The sequence below is a fragment of the Apus apus genome, chromosome 3 (genome assembly GCF_020740795.1).
Source record: "Apus apus isolate bApuApu2 chromosome 3, bApuApu2.pri.cur, whole genome shotgun sequence".
Lineage (NCBI taxonomy): Eukaryota > Metazoa > Chordata > Aves > Apodiformes > Apodidae > Apus > Apus apus.
The window spans coordinates 43,999,932-44,018,359 of NC_067284.1; the positions used below are offsets into that span (position 1 = coordinate 43,999,932).

The window sequence follows — 18,428 nt, forward strand, 5'->3', positions numbered from 1 at the left end:
AGCCCCCGCACCGCAGCTGCTCTCTTATCTGGCTGGAGGAAGAGGCTGAACAACAAAAGGGGCTAAGAAGCAGGGTTGATGCATGGGAAAGCCATTGGCCGAGCATTGTGGCTGCCCTTCTGCTGAGCAAATAGTTCAAACTGTTCATTCCCATCTCCTATTCTCCTCCTGGTACATTGTTTGTGTCCTTGCATTTCATTCCGCGAGGAAGATTGCTCTCTGGGCCTATAAGCAAACAGTCCAGAAAAGAGCCAACTATCCTCTCCTTTTCCCTGGAGAACTAGCATTTTTATTTCAGCTCCAAGCTGTCAAAGAGCTGGAGAGTTTATGTCAGTATCCTGAATTAATTGCTTTAAGCTGGAGCAGCCTACACCAGCCACCAAATGTCCAGAAGATGTTTATTAATAATGTTTCCTCTAGGTTTTATTTGGGGGGGAGGTTGGTTTGGGTTTTTTTTTTTTGTTTCAAGCTGTGCTCTCACGTACTATGCCCTCTATTTGAGGGTGGTGAAATGAAAGCTGCTTACAGGGAATTAATAAAAGCTCCCGTGGTATTGTCAGCCCCTGTGCTTGCCATGGCGGCATGGCGGGCACAGCCGACAGCGTGGAAATCTCCTGTTAGGACTTTTCGGGAAGGAGAGGGGGGAAGATGGATTGCTGGAAGGTTGGAGAAGGAGGGAGCGCTTGTTTAAACACAAATATCTTTGGTAATTAACAAAAGTGGCGAGGAAATTACTGACGGAAAAAAAACACATGAAAGGTAAATGGTTTTGTGTTTAAACATGATATATTTTAAAGTGTTCCCCAGTGTGAAAGTCCCTGTTTAAGGGAATGGAGTAATAAACCAATTTATATACCAATAGAAAGTCGAGATCCTGAGTGCCTTTGTGTAAATTTTCCACTTGACTTTTCATTATCTACCTGAACAAAATCAATCTATATGTATGGGATCAACATGCAATATGAGAGATAAAAGACGAAATAAATGTGCTTTGCATATCCTGCAGATAACAGCACTGGGCTCCTGAAGCTGCCTCCTCTCCAGGCAGATGCATTTGAGAAAATAAATCATTTTGCAAAGGAAAAGAGAGCAAAGAAGAGTGCTGCTTCTTAAGTGTTTACTCCCTCGCTTGAAATATTGATCCTGTCAAATGAACAGTGGTTAATAAGTAACTCAGGAAAAATATGCCGGCTCTCTCTGTGCTCCCTGCTCCAGCACAGACCCAGTTCCCCGGCCAGCAGAGCCCTGGAGTGTCCCTACTGCAGGCTGGACCTCTGGGCAGAGCCTGCACATGCTTGGGGGCCCTTTGTGGGATGGAGCAGATAAGAAGGAAGGTGACAGAGGTGATAGAGCAGGGACAGACCCCTCACCCTGCAGGAAGCCCTGAAACCCCGGAGCATTTTGGCACTCCAAGCCCTGCTGCATCCTGTATCTTCCTGCATCTGAAATCCTTCCACATCCCAAACCCTCCCACATCTCAACTGATCCTCCATCCTAAACCCTGCTGCATTCCAAATCCCAAATCCCACCACATCCCACCCCTTGTCCATTCCTCCTGGCCTTGCCTGCAGACAGAGGTGGCATCCCATGGCACTGGCAACTTACACACCCAGCTCATCCTTTCCTCACCATAGCTCATTCCTGATTCAAAATATCCCCAGTTTCACCTGAATGAGCAGTATTGCCATCAGCTGGGGGATCAGATTTACTAAATTGGGTTAAATGTGCATAGGGGCATAACACTTCTGGGGTGGGTGGCAAAGGATGCAGTGCACACAAAGCAAATGCCCCCAATTTTTAAAAAATGCACATATGTTGCTCAAGCAGCCTCAGCACCCTAGTGAAACCAGCAGCTCCTTGGTTAAGAGCAGCTAAAAATCCTGCCCCTGCAATGCTATAACCCTGGAGAGCCCAGAGCAAGGGCTCATCCCTGCAGTTTGGGTGCCTTCTCCCTCCACCTGCCCCTTCTCCTCCTCCTCCCAGGACCCAGTTGGCACTTGGCTTTTTGCTATGACAAAGCTCATCTGGTTTCATGGATCCTGACACAAGCTGGGTAATAACATCCTCTCTTCTTATGGTGGGTTTTTTTGTGTGTGTGTGTTTTTTTTTTTTGTCCTTTATGGTCAGGTGAAGAGACAGAAACTCCTCATGTGGTTATTGTTGTGTTTTGGTTTTGGGGTTTTTTTCCCTTTAGTAACAGGATATAGAAAAGGTTAAGAGGCACTTGAGTGGACACAACTCCCTCCTGAGCATTGAGGGTTCTTATTTCTATGGTCGTGCCTGTTGCCCTGGTGGATGTATCTCCCCTCCCAGCATTCTGGTGCCAGGGGAAAGCATGAGGCAGCCCCCAATGGGCAGGAAAGCACCTGCCTCCCCTTGGTTTTGTTTCTTGGAGGGTCTCTACATGTCTCCTGACTTTTGCAGGAGCACTGAGAGACTGGATGTGGGCATTTCCCTGGGTCAGGCATCTGATTTTTGCCTTTCTTTACCCAGAAGACCCTTTCCAGATTTTTTTCCTTCTTCTCTATCTTAAAATCTGGACAGGAAGGAAGAGACGGGGGAAGAGGTTGGGAAGGGGATGAAACAAAGAGCAAACCAGGAGCGAGCTGATGACTTTTCAAACCAGAGTTTGTCAGGATGCTGCTGAGAAACATGCTCTGCTGCCGGCTTAACATCTGCAGCTATTTTATTAGTTTGCTCATGATGTCCCCGATTGGACCCAGGGGTGACAGAAAGTCCTGGCAGCCCCTTTTGAAATGAGCTTCACCTTCTGCCCCATCACCCCACTGCCTCCCTCCTCTCCCAGAGCTGGTGGCTTTGACCCCCCCATCTCCCTGGCCATCAGCTCAGGGGCAATGCATGGCTCCATGCAGGGCAGCAAAGCTACAAACCTCTTGCCAATAAAATGGGGTTTAATAATCACTTCGGGGGGTATTTTTGGCTGTTGGAGTTTGTCCTCCTCCCCAAAGCCCTTCCTGAGGTCCCTCTTAGTGTGGCATTAATGTGCACCCCTCAAAAATCTACGCAGATTCATTCCCTCAACCTCCTCGAGGTGCTGTCACAATTTTGGTCTTTCTTCTTGAAGCCCGGAAGGATCCATCCTGGCAAAACCCTTTCTTCAGCTTCCTTCAGGCCAGGATAAATCTTCTCCCCACTCCCGCCAGGAATTCCTGGATCACCACCCAAGTATCGCACGCAAGTACAGACATAAAGAGGAGATGGGGACCTGTGGCTTTATTGGGAACACATCCATGGCAGCAGTACACAGCCCCCGAATTGTCCCCCACTCCCTCCAGCGCCTATTCCTTGTGCCATTATTAAAATAAATAAAGGTGGGCGAAGGGAAGGGCAAGTGCAGGCAGCTTTGCTGTCGAGGGCAGGCAGCATTTCAAGGTCTCCAAAATCCTCCGGCAATGACGCCTTTGGCACCGGGGGACGGGGAGGAAGTAAAATCAGCAAATTTACACCCCTCCCTGCTGTGGGCGCCCGGCAGCTGTTTTCCAGCCGTGGAGAGATGAGATTTGTTCTTTTTACTGCTTGTGGGAATCAAAAACCTGTAGAAAGCCCCCGTAGTTTATAAAAAACCCAGCCACTGGCAGGTGAGGAGCAGCAGGAGTGTCCTGCTGCTGTGTCCTCACCCGGTGCCCATGCCCGTGGCAGCGGGGCTATCCACAGCCTCCCCCAGCTGCTCTGTGCTTCCCCTGGGGAAACAGCCCCTCTGCCCTGGAAAGGAGCTCTGGAGGAAGTGGGGAGGGTGGAGAGGGAGGAATGGGGGCTGAGAGGAGGTGAGCTATGGGAGTCTCGGGGGGAAGAGAAAGAAAGGGAAAACTGGGAAAGAAAAAGGGAAAATAAAAAGGAGGGCGTGGAAAGAAAAGGAAAAAAGATGAAAGGGGGGAAGTGAAAGAAAGTGGAAAAATGGAAATCAAGAGGAGAAAGAAAAAGCAACTGGAAAAAAAAAAAAAAAAGAATGGGGTGAAAGGGAAAGAAACTGGAAAAGGCCAAAAAATACGAAAAAAAAAGAAAGAATGGGGGAAAGGGAGCAATGGGTAAAAGGAAAGAAAGAGGAGAAAATTAAAGAAAATTGAAAAAGGGGAAAGAATGGGGTGAAAAGGGACAAAAGGAAATAAAGGGGGGGAAAGGGAAAGAATAAGAAAAAGTAAAAGAAAAGGAGGAAAGGGAAAGGGAAAAGAGAAAAAGGGAAAGAATGGGGGGGAAAAGAAAGGGGGAAAATGAAAAAAAAAATGAAAGAAAGGGAGGCAGAGAAAGAATGGAGGGGTAAAAAGGAAAGAGGGTAAAAAGGAAAGGGAAAGAAACAGAGAAAAACGGGAAATAAATTAAAAGAAAATTAAAGAAAATAATTAAAGAAAAGGGAAAAGAAGGAAAAGGGAAAGGGAAAAAGAAATAAACTGGAAAAAATTTAAAAAGAGGAAAGAAAGGGAAAGAAAGGAAGAAATAAAAGGAAAGGGAAGACAGGAAATAAAAGAAGAGGAACAGAAGAGGGAAGGCATGGAGCCGTGGCCAGGAGGGGCGAAGGCTGCCGCTGCCCCCCATCCCGCACCAGCTCTTCCACGGCCCCGCACACGCCTGTGCAAACGAAACCCCCCTTTGGGGAGGGGTGGGAGACACCCCCCCACACACACGCTCCCCCGAGGAGCCGCCTCGGCCTCATTTGCGTTTTTAAAAGCTGCTTCTTCTTCTTCTTCTTTCTTTTTTTTTTTTCCCCTACATGCAATTTCACACCCGGCTGCACCTGCAAACATAACGGGACGGCGGTGCCGCCGCCCCCGGCCCCCCCTCTGCCCCCCCGAGCCGCTGCCCCGCCGGTAGCCCAGCCCCGAGCCTCCCCTCCGGTTTCCCGGGCCGCTGCAGGCCCTTTTCGTTAGCGCTGCCTGTGCCTCTGCTCTCCTCACGGCCGGGGGGCAGGGCCCGGCGGGCAGTGGTGGCTCAACAAACCGCTGTCCGTCCCTCCATCCTTCCTTCCATCCATCCACCCATCCATCCATCCATTCATCCATCTCTTCCTCTGTCCATCTATCCATCCGTCCACCAATCTCTACATCGATCCCTGCATCCATCCCTCCATCGATCCCTGCATCCGTTTCTCCATCCCTCCATCTCTCCATCACCCCCTCCATTGATCCATCCCTCCATCTCTCCATCTCTCACCCACCCAAAACAACATCCCGGCCTCCCTGCGCCTTTTCCCGTGCTCCAGGGCCCGATGTTCACACCCCGGCTCTTCCCGGGCATCACCCCCGTGCCCAGCCCTGGCGGGGTGGGCCACAGCCGTGTCCCCCGTGCCCGTCCTGCTCAGCTACACGGCAGGACGGCGGGTCAAGCCCCTCCGACCTCAAATAAGCCCTCAAAAAAACGCCTTGTTTATAGGGATGCCCCACAGACCCTGTGCCTCTGAAACAGCGCGACCTCCTCGGGGACACAAATGTTCCTCAAAGAATAATTGTGGAGAAGAAAAAACAACCAACCAACCAAAAAAAAAAACCGTTATTACAGTGCCCGGCAGGGCTTGGGTTTGGGTTTTTTTCCTTTTTTCCCGTTTTTTCTTTTTCTTTTTTTCCCTTTTCCCCCCCTTTTTTTCCCTTTGTTGTGTTTGTTTAATTATTATTGTTATTATTATTATTTTATTTTTATTTTGCTTTATGTTTTTCCCCATAAAAATAACTCCCTACCAAATTCACCTCTCTCCCGGCAGCTTCCTGCCACCCGGCTCCGTCGGCAAAGGATAAATGTTTCGCTCGCCGTCGTGAGAGCCTGAAAAACTACCGGAGAGACAAAATAATCCCGGACTCTCCTCCCCGTCCCTGCCTGTTCCAAAGCCCCAAATTTAGCTCGGCTGGTGACGAGGTTGTCCCTTAAATAAGTAGCCGCCAAACTCCGCATCACCCTTTAATATTGCCTCTTTTAAAGGTTGGGCAGGGCAGAGGTGACAAACTTTGAATTAATTTTATATTTATTTATATATATATATATATATATATACACACAAACATACATATATACGTATCTTCTCCCCCGCTCCTCTCCTTTTCCATCCTCTTCCCTACCTGGTTTTATGTGGTTTCGGGATTAATCTAAGTGCGGAGCAGAAAGTGGACTTTACCGGGCCGAAATACAGGATTAGGACTATTTCTAGAAGAAAGAGGATAGTGTCAACTGCCTTTAGCCTGCAATAGTCTAAAGCAGAATTACAGCTTGTAAAATAGGTCTCCATCAGTTTCCCAGGAGACGAGTTAAGCCCTACTTGGGTGTTCCAGCTCTTTTTAGAACCAGCAATAATTAGACTCATCTCACCCCCGAGCTGTCCGGTTTGTTGTTAGTTGGTGTTTTGGTTTTGGGTTGTTTTTTATTGGTTTTGTTGTTGTTGTTGTTGTTGTTGTTTAAGATCATCAATGAATGCGCTTTTTTCCCCCGCGATGCTGCCGGCGGGCGCAGGCAGGGCAGGCAGGGCCCGATTGCTGCCTGCACGGCCGATCCCCAAGAGAGGGGAATAAGACTGGGGAGAGGGGAGGGGGCGTCGGGTGCCCAAAAACTTGCCCATCTCCTTGGGGGTTTGACGGCTTTTGAGCCATTGTTGCATGTTATTAGGCGCCCGAACAATTAAAAAAAAACCCCAAACAACAAACAAACAAAAGTGCCTTTTGCTCCCTGCGGATGAGAAGTTAGGGGGAAAATAATATAACTATAATTAAAACCGGCTGGATCGGGCTGATTTGGGGGCTCAGGTCGTCATCTCCTCTGCCTACACTTCACAAAAGCCAGACGGCGACACAGGATGCCACTCGGTGTATCCCCCACTTCGAAAAATAAAGCTGTATTGGGGGGAATTAACGGCCGGAACGGAACAGAGAGAACTCGACTGGGGGGCGGGGGTGGGACAGGGGGGGTTGGGGAAGCTGGGGATGCTCAGATGCAGGAATAGGGATAAAAAATATCAAGGATCATGGTCAGAAATGACATGTCCCGTGTCCTCCGCTCCCGGTGCACCGGTCCCTGCGAATGCCGGGAGCGGGGGACATAGATGGTCAGGGACAAGGGGCTGAACCGGTCTGTCCCGAATTTTTGTGGCCGAGAACAGCGCGAGACCCCCAAGGAGGGATGCTGCGGGATGCTGCGCCCCACTCGCGGGCGACGGGCGTTTAATGAGAAGTAATTGGAGAACTCTCCGAGCTGCATTATGAGCGGGGCGGGGGGTTGTTATTAATTATTGAGAGCACAATAACCGCCCTGAGCCTTCCCCTCTTTGCCGGGGATACTGAACGTGCCACAGCAACTCGGGGACGGGGACACACGCACAACTCCGCTCCTGTCCCCTCTTGCCCGGGCTTGGACACCCCGCTCCGAGCTTGTGGCCAGAGCAAGCACAAGTACCCAGGGGGGCATGTTTCCATGTTTCCTCCCCGGGTTTCCCCTCCGCATCCCGGGGACTGTCACCCCGGTCCTTGCCTGCGTGGGCGATGCCACTCGTGTCCGTGCCCGGAGATGGCGGTCAGAGCGAGACAGCCCCGGAAGGGATGCCCTCACAGCCGAAACTCTCATTTCCCCCTATACAGAGAAAAATAGGGGCGGAAAAAGTATTTTGCCCCCTATTTTTCCCCCCGTATTTTCCCCAGTTTTTTGCCCCTACACTATTCCCCCTGCTAAATTTCCCCTCCCTATTTTCCTCCTTATTTTCCTCCCTCTCTATTACTTTCACCTATACTTTCCTCTTCCTCTACTCCTATTTTCCTCGGGTTTTCCCCCTAATTCCCGTTCCTATTATTCTCCCTCCTGTTTTCTCCCGTACTTCCTCCCTCCCCACCCCATTTTTTCCCCTACTTCCCCATCCCCTATTATTTTCCTCCTGTCTCTTTCCCCCCCCCAATTGTTTTGCCCACGCGGGTACAGGCGACGGGGCCGGTCCTGCCGGCTCAGGCCCTGCCCTGCCCGTCGGTAGGGGCAGCGGCACCGGCAGCTTTCCCTGCAGTGTCACGGCCACGGGAGAAATGTCTCTCCGCGGGGAGGGACACGGCGTGGTTGCTCCTAGCCGGGAACAAAAGAGTGACACGGAGCCGGGGGGCGGGGGAGACAACAGAGGCGGAGGGGCCAGGGGGGGAAGGGGAGAGAGGAAGGGGGGAATAAAAGACAAAAATAAAAATAATAAAAAGTAAAAAAACAAGGAGAAGAGGGACGTCCCCTTCTATCTCCCACTCTCTTACCGAGCCACAACGATTAGCGCCCTCGCCAAAGGGTTTTGGGGCCGAAACGGGCAGAAAAGGGGCTCCGAACCCGCCCGGCCCCGGCCGCACCCCGCTCCTGCCCGGGCGACCCCCCAGTCCCCCAAAATAACCCCTCTTTTCTTCCCTCCCTCCCCGGCACCGCGCTTTTCCCTACTAAAACGACTCGTTGGCTGGGAGAGGGACAGCGGGGTCAAGACCCCCCCCTCCCAAATCCAATCTCCCAGCCGCTTCTTTCGCCGGCTCTAAGGAGGAGGAGGGAGGGAAGGAAGGCTGGAAAAGGAGGTGGAAGTTGGGAATGCGAAGGGCAGGAGAAGGAGGAGAGGGAGAGGAGGGTGGCACCTACCTGCGCCCCGGCAGCCAGCCCGGCTCTGCGGGAGCCCGGGAGCATCCCGGCATTTATTGGAGCTGGAACCGGGCGACTTGTTGACTTTAGCACAAAGCAAAGATTTCGCTGCCCGCTAGTTTAAAAATGAATATTTTACCAAGATATCGATCAGCTTTATAAAATTCAGTTAAGCACAATGGCTCAAAAGGAGCGGGGTGCGATGGGGGGGGGGGGAGAAAGGGGGGCGAAGGAAAGGGACGCAATATAATATCTGTGTAAATTTGCTGAAGTATGACGTGGTGTTGAAAGTTTACCCTCCTGGAATTTGGATCTAGATTTCAAACACACACACACAAACCCCCCCCGCCTTTCCCCCCCCCCCCCCCTTTTTTTTTTTTTCTTTCTTTTTTTTTTCTTTCTTTTTTTTTTTTTCTGTTTACTGACTTTGTTTATTCACAGATCACGGTTGCTTAAACCGGCGGGAGTTTGGCTGGGGGCGGGCGAGTTGTGCGGGGAGAGAAAAATGCCCGATGGGTGATGTGTAAAGAGAAAGAAGTAACGTCTGGCGTGGAGATTTTTTTGGGTTTTTTGTTTTTTGGTTTTTTTTGTTTCTTTCCCTTTTTCCTCCCCCTTCTCTCCCTCAAATTTCCATCCTGGCGTTTCAGGAAAATTAAAAATAAAGCTGGAAGTGGGGGGGAACCTGCTGCCGGAGTGGGGCATCCCAGCGTGGCCGGAGCGGCGGGGCCGGGGCTAAAGCAGAGCGAAGCAGCGGCCGCGGGGGAAGAGGGAGGTGAATGGGGGGCGAGGGGGATGAGGGACACAGCCCCCTCCCCAAACTGGCAGCACCCCCGCGCCCGTGCTCCTTCACCGCAGGAGCCTTTTATGTGCTAATGAAACACATTGCAATGCCTTGCTCCACAACGTGTGTGTCCTTGCCGTATAGAGACCGGCAGATTTCTGCCTGGATCGCGGTTTTGTTGGAGGTTTTTTTGGGGGGAAAGGGTTTTGGGGTTTCTTTTTTTTTTTGTTTGAGTTGTTTGGGGTTTTTTTCGCCTCCTTCTTCCCTCTCCCCTTCTTTCATTTTTCTCTTCCAGCGGACAATGCGAAATGTTAAGGAGGATTTGAACATTGTTTCACAAAGCAACATCGATGACGGCCGCAAACGCATGGGAAAAACAACAAGTGGTTGGGAAAACGGGCAGGATATTTTCGGGGGTGGAAGGGAGGGGGGGGGGGAGGTGTTGTGTGGAAAGAAAGGAAAATAAGGCCCGTTGTGCTACCCGGGGGTGTCGGTGGGGAGGTCCGAGGGCTTCGGGGCCAGAATGTCAGGCTCGGAGCGACCGGGAGGTGTTAAAACAAGGAAAAAAAATAAAATAAAATAAAATAAATTTAGAAGGCTCTCAATTTTTTCGCCGCCGTTTTATACCCACGCGGAGGTATGGGGGTGTTCCCAGTCCTGGGAAGGGCAGGAATACGCTGCCCCCCGCAGCCCCAATTTCCCCCCAGTTAACACTGATTGCTTGTTCCCTCGGCCTGGCTGGGTCCGGTGCGGAGGTTTTGCGGATGCTCCCCACTCCAGATCCCCGGATTTTGCGGGGGGACCCCGACGCCTCTCTGCTCCTAAATCCCCCCAGCCAAACACACACATACACACAGCCCACCCGGGCTGGCTGTGCATCCACGGGAAACCAGCGGGGAGCTGCGGGCCGGCACAGCCGCACCGTCGGGGATGGCCCCGGCCGGCGCGGAGAGGAGAGGTCCCGGCAGGCCGGGCCGGGCCGGGCTGGGGCAACGAAGGAGTCCCGGCGGAACAGAGATGCAGGGGAAAAAAACCGCCAATAACACTTTAATATAGTTCTGTGAAAATCTGGGTAGTCGCTACCAGAATACACATTTATAAGCCATAAATAAAGCATACAGAAACGATAAATTAATCAGATCCAAATAGTTTACTCTCCCGGTAACACCAAGCGTTTGTTTCAATTACAACGATCTATCCTGACTTTTTTTTTTTTTTTTCCCCCGTAGTTCTTTTTCTCCACCCCCCTCCCCCCTTTTCCCCCTTTTTACAACGTTACAAGACTTTTGGTCCTCGGGTTCAAACCTAGAATGGCTTTCACAGCGAAGGAGGGGTTCATTTTGCTTGTATTTGTTTGTTTGTTTGTTTTTTCCCCATCACTTCCACACACAAAAAAATAGATATATTTATACCTCCTGGCGACAACGACAACAACAAGAAAAAAAAAGCCCAACAGAACCTCCCTGGTTCCCTCACCCCCAGCCCACCCTTCCCCACCAAAACAAGGCAAACCAAGGGAATCGCAACTCCACTTGGCCCCCCTGACCCCCCAGGAACGAGTCGGGGGACACCAACACTCCTGCCCTTGGATGAGACACTTTTGAGACACACAGCTGCTGTTTTCTGAACGGATGCAAACATCTGGAGCCAACGGAAAAAAAAATAGATATATATATATATATGTATATGTACCGTGCTCGACAGCGTTCATAGTCCATCGCTTTGCTGGGGAAGCTGCACGGGGGGCACAGTGGGGTTTTACCCACTCACCAGGGAGGATTTTCCCCTCTGGCCCCTTTTAGGAAGAGTTCATGATGGGCCGGGAATACACACCTTGGTAGTAAGAAGTCTCTCCAGCTAAAGGGGAGGACTCTAAGCCGTTTTTGTTCGTTACGGGCCCCATGGCCAGGCTGCCGGGCATGGGTGAGGCGTAGCCCGAGTAGTGCATCACCTGCTCGTAGGCCTTCAGGTCCATTTTGTGGTGGTGGTGGTGGTGGTGAGGGTGGTGGTGCTGCTGCTCAGTGGAGGACATCAGGTTGTTGATGGAGAAGGGGTGGTTGAAGGCGTAGTGGTGCTCGGGCTTGAGGTGGGCGTCGTGGGGCAGGCCAGCATGTGAGGGGGCCAGGAGGTGCTGGCCCGGAGAGGTCGCCGGCTCCCCGGGGCTCAGCCCAGGGTTGCCCTTCAGGTCAGCCAGGGCACGCTTGTGGTCCTGGCACGGCGAGGAGCTGGCCGGGGACTCAGCACTGGCTGAGCCCTCCGAGCCCCCCGAGGAGCTGCCTTCCCCCAGGGGCTGGCTGGAGGGCTGCCCGGGTCCTTTCTTGCCCCCACCGCCTGCCCCGCTGCCTGCCCCGCTGCTGTCCTTGGCAGCCAACTGCTTCTCGCACTTGAAGCGCTTCTGGCGGCGCAGGTAGCAGCCGTTCTCAAACATGTTTCCTGAATCGGGGTGCAGGGTCCAGAAGGAGCCTTTTCCTGGCTTGTCTGGGGAGCGGGGCACCTTGAGGAAGCAGTCGTTGAAGGAGAGCGAGTGGCGGATGCTGTTCTGCCAGCGCTGCTGGTTCTGGCGGTAGAAGGGGAAGAGGTCCATGATCCACTGGTAGATCTCGCTCAGGGTCAGCATCTTGTTGGGAGACTGCTGGATGGCCATGGTGATGAGGGAGATGTAGGAATAGGGTGGCTTGGCATGTGTGTAGCTCCGCCGGTAGGTCTTGGGGTCCCGTGAGCGGTTGAGGTTGGATTGCCCGTAGATGGGGCTCATGGAGTTCATGTTGGTGTAAGGGGCCAAGGCATTCATGGAGCCTGCTTGGCCCCCCATTGGGCTCATGCTGGGGCTGAGGTGGGCACCCATCCCTGCCACGCCGGCCGAACCCATGCCAGGCATGGCCCCCGCACCTGGGGACATGCCCGTGAGTGAGGGGCTCATGCCCGTGTTGGCATAGGACATGTTCATGGAAGTGGCAGCCGTCATGTTGGCCGTGGTGCTCATGGCCGACATGGTCATGTACGTGTTCATGCTGTTCATGCCCAGCCCTGCATTCATGTTGCTCACCGAGGAATAGCTCTGCAGGGGCAAGTGAGAGAAAGGAGGGAGGTGTGTGGGGGGGGAAGGGGACGGAGAGGTGGTGGGTAGCCCCGTCGGGGACTAGGGCAGCCCGGGGGGACCTCGAAGTGGTGGGGGACCGCCCCCCCAGCCCAGCCCGGACCGCCGCCGGCGAGAGCCTCTGCAGCCCCAGGACTCCCTGCCCCGCGGGGCGGGAAGGGTTAAATCCTGGGGCGGGGGGGAGAGTGGGGGTGGTTGTTTTTCTCGTTAATGAGAAACAAATATATATCTATATATATATTTAAAGAAAGGACGGGAAGGCAGCAGGAGTGGCGGATCCGTCCGGGAAAGAGGAGTTGGAGGAAAGGGAAGGAAGATCCTTGCCCGGACGAAAAAAATATCGGGGGCAGTGGGGAAGAAAAGGAAAAAAATAGGGAACCGCTGCCCCGCGCCCCACCGGGACCCTCCACCCGCGCGCTGCCCTCACCCTGCCGTCAGCAGGCAGCCCCCCGAGTCGGGATCCGACGCCAAAGTTAATCTTATCCCGGGTTGGCACGGCGGGGGGACCCCTGCCGGGGCCGGTGTGGGGGGGTAGGCAGAGCCCCCCACGGCTCCTTTCCTTACCTCGGGCTCCCCGTAGTAGTTGCTCCAGTCCGTGTGCTCATGGCCTTCCATTTTCACCGCTCCCAGCATACTGGAAGCGGAGTGCATGGCAGTTTAAAATTTAACAGCCACAACAAAACGACGACAGAGAGCAACCCAAAAAAAAAAAAAAAAAAGAAAAAAGAAAAAAGAAAAAAAAAGTCCCCAGCCCTCCCTCCCCTCCGTCGGAGCCTCTAGAGGAGGAGGAAGAGGAGGGAGGGAGGGAGGCAGGGGGGGGGATCCAGCGGTGCTGGGGCTGGGGTTGGGTTTGTTGTTTTTTGTTGTTTTTTTTTTTTTTTTTGCCGCTCCTTGGGTGGGTTTTCGCAGCGCTTCGCGGCGAAGAGTCGCCCGGAGGCGACGGAGGAGCCGGAGGAGGAGGAGGAGGAGGAGGAGGGAGGAGGGAGGAAGAAGAGGAGGAGGAGGAAGAGGAGGACAAGTGCTGCAGTGACGTGGGTGCCCGAGTGATATAGCACGGAGCGGCCGGGCGAGCCTCCAATCCCCAGGTCCTCGGCTGCCCATTTGAATAATCAGCTCACACCTAGGCGAGAGCGGCTCCTCCGCGGCCCCCCGCGCACCTATCCGCACCCCGCCGCCCAAAGCGGGGGTCCCGGGGAGCCGGAGCCACCCTCCCGCACTCGGCGTCCCCTCGAATTGGCAGGGGGATCATGCGGGAGCCCATTACCATGACCCCCCCCGCCCCGGGCAGCTCCAACGGCATCTGTTTAACCCCCTGCAATCCCAACGGGAGCTGTGCCCCACCCCGCACCCCCGACGGGAGGCAGCCCCCTCCCACACCTCCGATGAGATCTGTCTCCCGCCGCCCGCACTCCCGACGGAATCTGTGCACCCCCCTCGCACCCTCGGTGCGACTTGAGTATCGTGTCCCCCTCCGCCAGTGAGCAGCCCCCAGTCCTACTCACCTTTTTTCCCTGCGGATGTTCGGCGGAGTCCCCTGCTCAGGCCACCCCCCACCCGGCCGCCCCCCGGCTCTGCCCCATCGGCAGGGCCCGGCCGCCGCCGTTCCGACTCTTCCCCGGGCTCTGGCTCAGGTACCTACAACAAATTCGTAACTAAAACAAACAAGGCAGGGCGCGGGGGGCGGGGGGAGAAGCAGCCCGGGGACTCCCCTGGTGCGGGGTCCCGGTGGGCGCGGTAGGGGCAGCGCCGCCGAAACGCCCCAGAGCAGCACGGGGGGGTAGACGGGAGGCGGGGGGGGGTGGGGAGGGAGGCTGAGGGGAGGGAGAAGAAGGAAGGACGGAAGGAGAAGACAGACGATAAAAAATCAGCCGGCTCTAAACCCGTCCCCTGTCCCGCTCGGCCGCCCGCCCCATCGGTCACGTCGGGGTCCAGCTGGAGGACGTGGACGGAGAAGGAGGGAGCGGGGGGTGGTTTCCCTCCACCTCCACACACCTCCCAGGCTGGGGTTGTGTCTCTCTCCCCGGCACCATCCCTGCCTGCCTACCTCCCTCCCCCCGCCCCGCCACCGCTTCCCGCCTCCTCCGCGCCAAGGGTTTGGTTTTCCCTGTTTCATAGATCCCCACCTGTATCTCCCCACCTTCACAAAACCCCACAAGCCGCCGGTTTTATTTGTCTGTATATTTATTTATTTCTCTATCTAGATATATTTTTTGCTTCCGAGACTGGAGGGGAAAAAAGGAAAAACCCCATCGATCGGCGTAGGCTGGCGATAGTTTTAAAATATTAATACAAAGCCAACCGAGAGGAGGGGTTCAGCTCTTCGCGGGGCTCTGTCTCTGGGATGGTCCCTAAACTTCCCCCCAGGACCCTTCCCCCGAGCTCCAGCACCCTCAGGAGCCATCGCCCAACGAAAACGACATCGTCGCTTGCTCCCTGTCACGCTCCTATCGCGGCAGTCGCCGCGACAGCGACAGCCCGCCGCCCTCCCACACCCTTCTTTAGGGGATTTCGGCGTTGACCCTAGGGGGGATGCCCCCGCGCGGATGGAGGATACCCCCCAAAAGGGAGGGAGCCTGCGGTGCCCCCTGTCCGCGGGGTGTCGGGTCCCCCCCCAGGCCCCGCTAAAAGCGGTGGCGGGGCGCCCTCTGTCGCCTGCTGTCCCCGGGCCCGCGAGGGGAGGAGGGGGCGGGGACGGGGACGACACCCCGGGGGCACCTCGACTGTGTCCATGCGGGTGCTGCTGCACCCCCCGGGACGGGGGCTTCCTTCGAAATGGCTCAGGCACGCCCGGCTTCTCCCCGGGGTAGGGGGTATACCCTGTGTTATATCTACCCCAAATCACCCCTCGGGTTAGGGCTGACAAGGGCTCATGGGGTAGATGCACCCTGGGTTTGACTTAGGTCACACTCATCAAGCTCACATATCTCCATGGAACTTTTTGCTCCTCTGGAGTAACAAAAAGCTCAGAAAGGAAGAATCTCGGGAGAACTCCATAAAATTAGTGACATGGCTACAGGACACATTAAGGATCATCAGCTCAGGGTTCCTCTCTCTCAGTTCCTCACCCTCAGCTGCCTCCAGCCACCCAGGGCAAGGGCTGGTTGGCCTCAGCATCATTCTTTCCCGTTGGCACACGAGGTGATGGAGGGGTTTTCAGGACAGTTGGATTTGGTAGGGAAGCTCCTGCAGGGCTTCTCAGGAGAAGGAGACAGGCCATACCCAGAATTTCCCTGTGCCACAAGCTCACCCACCTTCAGGCCTCCATCCTGTAGATGTCAACATGCTCCCAGCATGTCTGGCACCCTCTTGTTTCCCCCACAGCTCAACAGGACTTGGAATTTTGTTGCCACCAAAGATGAGATTTTTTCCCACCACTCATCACCTCCTCGTATGTGGACTGGAAGCTGCTTTCTTGAGAGTCATGTTCCTTCAGGTTTTGACCCAAAAAATGTTCACCCCTCAGCTGCAGAGGATGGTGCTACTGTTGTTGCTTCAACCCAAACATTTGAATCCTGTTTTTCCCTCTTGGTCTGTTATTGCACCCCAGGAAGCACCCTCACGCTCTGTCCCTCGATCCAAGCCTCTCACCCTGCCCAGGACATGAAGGACCTTCCATGAAAGCTTCTCCTCATCCAGCACTTGCTGCATGGAAGGCTCCTCATTAACTTCTCCTCCTCCACGTCTCCTGTGTCACAAGGAGTGCTGGTGGCCCCTCAGCCTGGTGTGCACATCTCAGGAACGTGCAGAGGGTGAAATACAGCAACCACATCCTCCTCCTCATACAAAGGCTTTGTCTCTACACCACAAGGACGTGGGCTTTTCCAGACTGGCACACAGAAAAGATGGCAGCTTCTCCAGAGGTGGCTGGATGTGGCAACAGCCCAGCAGGCAGCAACCAGGATCTCTGCTCCTGGAAATCACCCTGGTCCTACAACCACCACCTCCTTCTCCTGCTTCTTTCTTTCTTCCACACCACTAGCTTGAGGAAACCTGCTAAAATTACTATCTCTTAAGAGAGCAGAAAAATACATCTGCTTGCCCTGTACAAAAAAAGTTTTAAAAATACCTAGGATGGTAAAAATTGAAAATTTCCAGCAGTGTCTTATTTAAACATACCTGGTTGGATCACTGAGGAACACACAGGCTGTTTAAAAATTACTTCTTCTCTTTAATATTTAACTAATATTTATTTAAATTTATTATTTTTTTAAATGATGTTCTTATTTGCATTAGTAGCCATGACTCCAGGAGCCATCTCTGCCTTCCTAGGGGCAATGGGCCAATGACCAGTGTCATTGCAGCCATACCCCACATCCCATAACCAGGTTGGTCTGTGCAAAAGAAAATCATAATAAATACAATTTAAAAAAGAACCCCTTACCTTGTTCTCGACGACAAACAGGGTAATTATCTCCCTTCTACTGATACTAATCGTAGTTAATCCAATATAATGAACTCTGCCCAGTGCTGTTTCAAAATAACTGCCTTGGCTTTTTTTTTTTTTCCCTTTAATTGAGGAAGGGGCTTTTCTGTGTGACAGAAGCAAACATTGCCTCCAGGACGAGAGGCCTTTCTTTGCACAACCAGAAGCAAAAGGAGTCCCTGCAGCTGCAGATCTTGTTAGGGATTTGTACCCCCCCCAAAAAAAAAATATAAAAAATCCTGTTAGGGATTTGTCCCTAAAAAAAATCAATCTTGTTAGGGATTTTTCTTTTGAGATTAGCAGCCCACCAGGAAGGGAAACAGCACCAACAGGATGATGATGATGGGGAAATAGTCTGGAGAGGGGTTAAGCATCTTGGCCCAAGCTCTCCAGGAGCCCCATGGAGAGCCCAGCTCTCCAGCACGGCTTGGTCCCAAGGTCACATTCCAGAAGATGCTCCAGGGTTTCACCCTGGAGGAAGCCTCCCAAGTTCCAATAACTGCTGTGGGACATGTAAGGAAACACTACTCTTTGCTAATGCAAAGATTCCAATGGGAACCATTGAAATATGGGACATTCCATGGTAGGGAGAATTGTTCCTCCCTCCTTGGAATTACCTGCACACTAAACAGGGCCGTCGCCGGCTGCGGCACCACCGGGAATTACCACAATTACACTGTGTGATATTGACTTTACTATTTGAAGAACTCGACAGCCAAGTCTCTCCTAATTAGATTCAACATTTAATGGTGCTTCTTAATTCATGAAAATATTTTCCAAGGCTTTAACAAGTCTAACAAAGGAAGAGTTGGGAGTATGCAAAATTTTCCTAATTTTAATATCTGATCAAGAGCTCAAGGATATCTCTCTTTTTCACACTGGAATGATATATCCCCTAGTCCCAGGTTGCCAGGGACTCCATCGAAGACAAAGTCACTTCATCCCAAGGATACAGTCAGCCAGGACATGGCCAGCATGGCTATTTTTGGCATATTCAGTCCTCCAGGTGCTATTTTAATATTCTTCCCCACTCTGTAATTATTCAATATGTCAGTGAAGGTAACGAGTTGCTGGCATCACTGGTTGGCACCACAAGGTAAAATAAAACCCTGGAAGTGCCTGAAGAATGTGACAGGGGATGAAACAAAGTCCCATTATTGTCTCCCTTGGGGATGGAAGAGGTCTCCTCGGCTCACCAGGATGCTTAGTGAGTGCTGGCACTAGCACCAATGTGAACAACCAGCTCCTAAGAGGCACATGAGGGTTCAAGGACCAACCAAGGCAGGACGTGGCTGGTCCACAGCACACAGGGGTGGTGTGACGGATCCTGGTGGGGCCCCAGCATTGCTGAACCATGGCTGGGTGCCAGTAGCCTGCATCTCCCACTATGCAGGATGCTGACATGGGTAGAAGCCCCGTCAGAGGAGCCCACTTGCGGGATAGGGCCTTCTGGAAAGGCTCTGAAGTAAAATCAACAGAGTGCATCTGCTGGCTGTTTACAATGGCCCACGTGATGTCCTGGTGCTGGTATTCTCCACAAGAGCATTTCG

General features: G+C 53.1%; 1 protein-coding gene and 1 long non-coding RNA gene across 3 annotated transcripts; both read right to left on the reverse strand.

The window, feature by feature from the left end:
* Window positions 1-3,219: 3,219 nt before the first annotated feature.
* LOC127382529 (uncharacterized) lies at window positions 3,220-8,776 on the reverse strand. The gene is made up of 2 exons (XR_007888971.1): window positions 8,578-8,776; window positions 3,220-7,560 (listed from the first exon to the last, which is right to left on the reverse strand). It is a non-coding gene; the product is annotated as an uncharacterized LOC127382529 (long non-coding RNA).
* Window positions 8,777-10,489: 1,713 nt separating this feature from the next.
* FOXA2 (forkhead box A2) lies at window positions 10,490-14,250 on the reverse strand. 2 transcript variants are annotated; one of them, XM_051614273.1, is made up of 3 exons: window positions 13,958-14,250; window positions 13,020-13,089; window positions 10,490-12,416 (listed from the first exon to the last, which is right to left on the reverse strand). In XM_051614273.1, exons 2-3 carry the CDS (start codon window positions 13,086-13,088, stop codon window positions 11,157-11,159), a joined length of 1,329 nt encoding a protein of 442 aa, XP_051470233.1. In that variant the 5' UTR covers window position 13,089; window positions 13,958-14,250; the 3' UTR covers window positions 10,490-11,156. The 2 variants fall into 2 exon arrangements, with proteins under 2 accessions (XP_051470233.1, XP_051470232.1); XM_051614272.1 differs by lacking the exon at window positions 13,958-14,250 and having other exon boundaries at window positions 13,020-13,789.
* Window positions 14,251-18,428: the final 4,178 nt, after the last annotated feature.

Coding starts and splice junctions, on each gene's coding strand:
- FOXA2 (XM_051614272.1), bottom strand. CDS start 13,106: ATGCACTCCGCTTCCAGTATGCTGGGAGCGGTGAAAATGGAAGGCCAT. Junction 12,417..13,019: donor ACTACTACGGGGAGCCCGAG/GTAAGGAAAGGA, acceptor TTGCCCCTGCAG/AGCTATTCCTCGGTGAGCAA.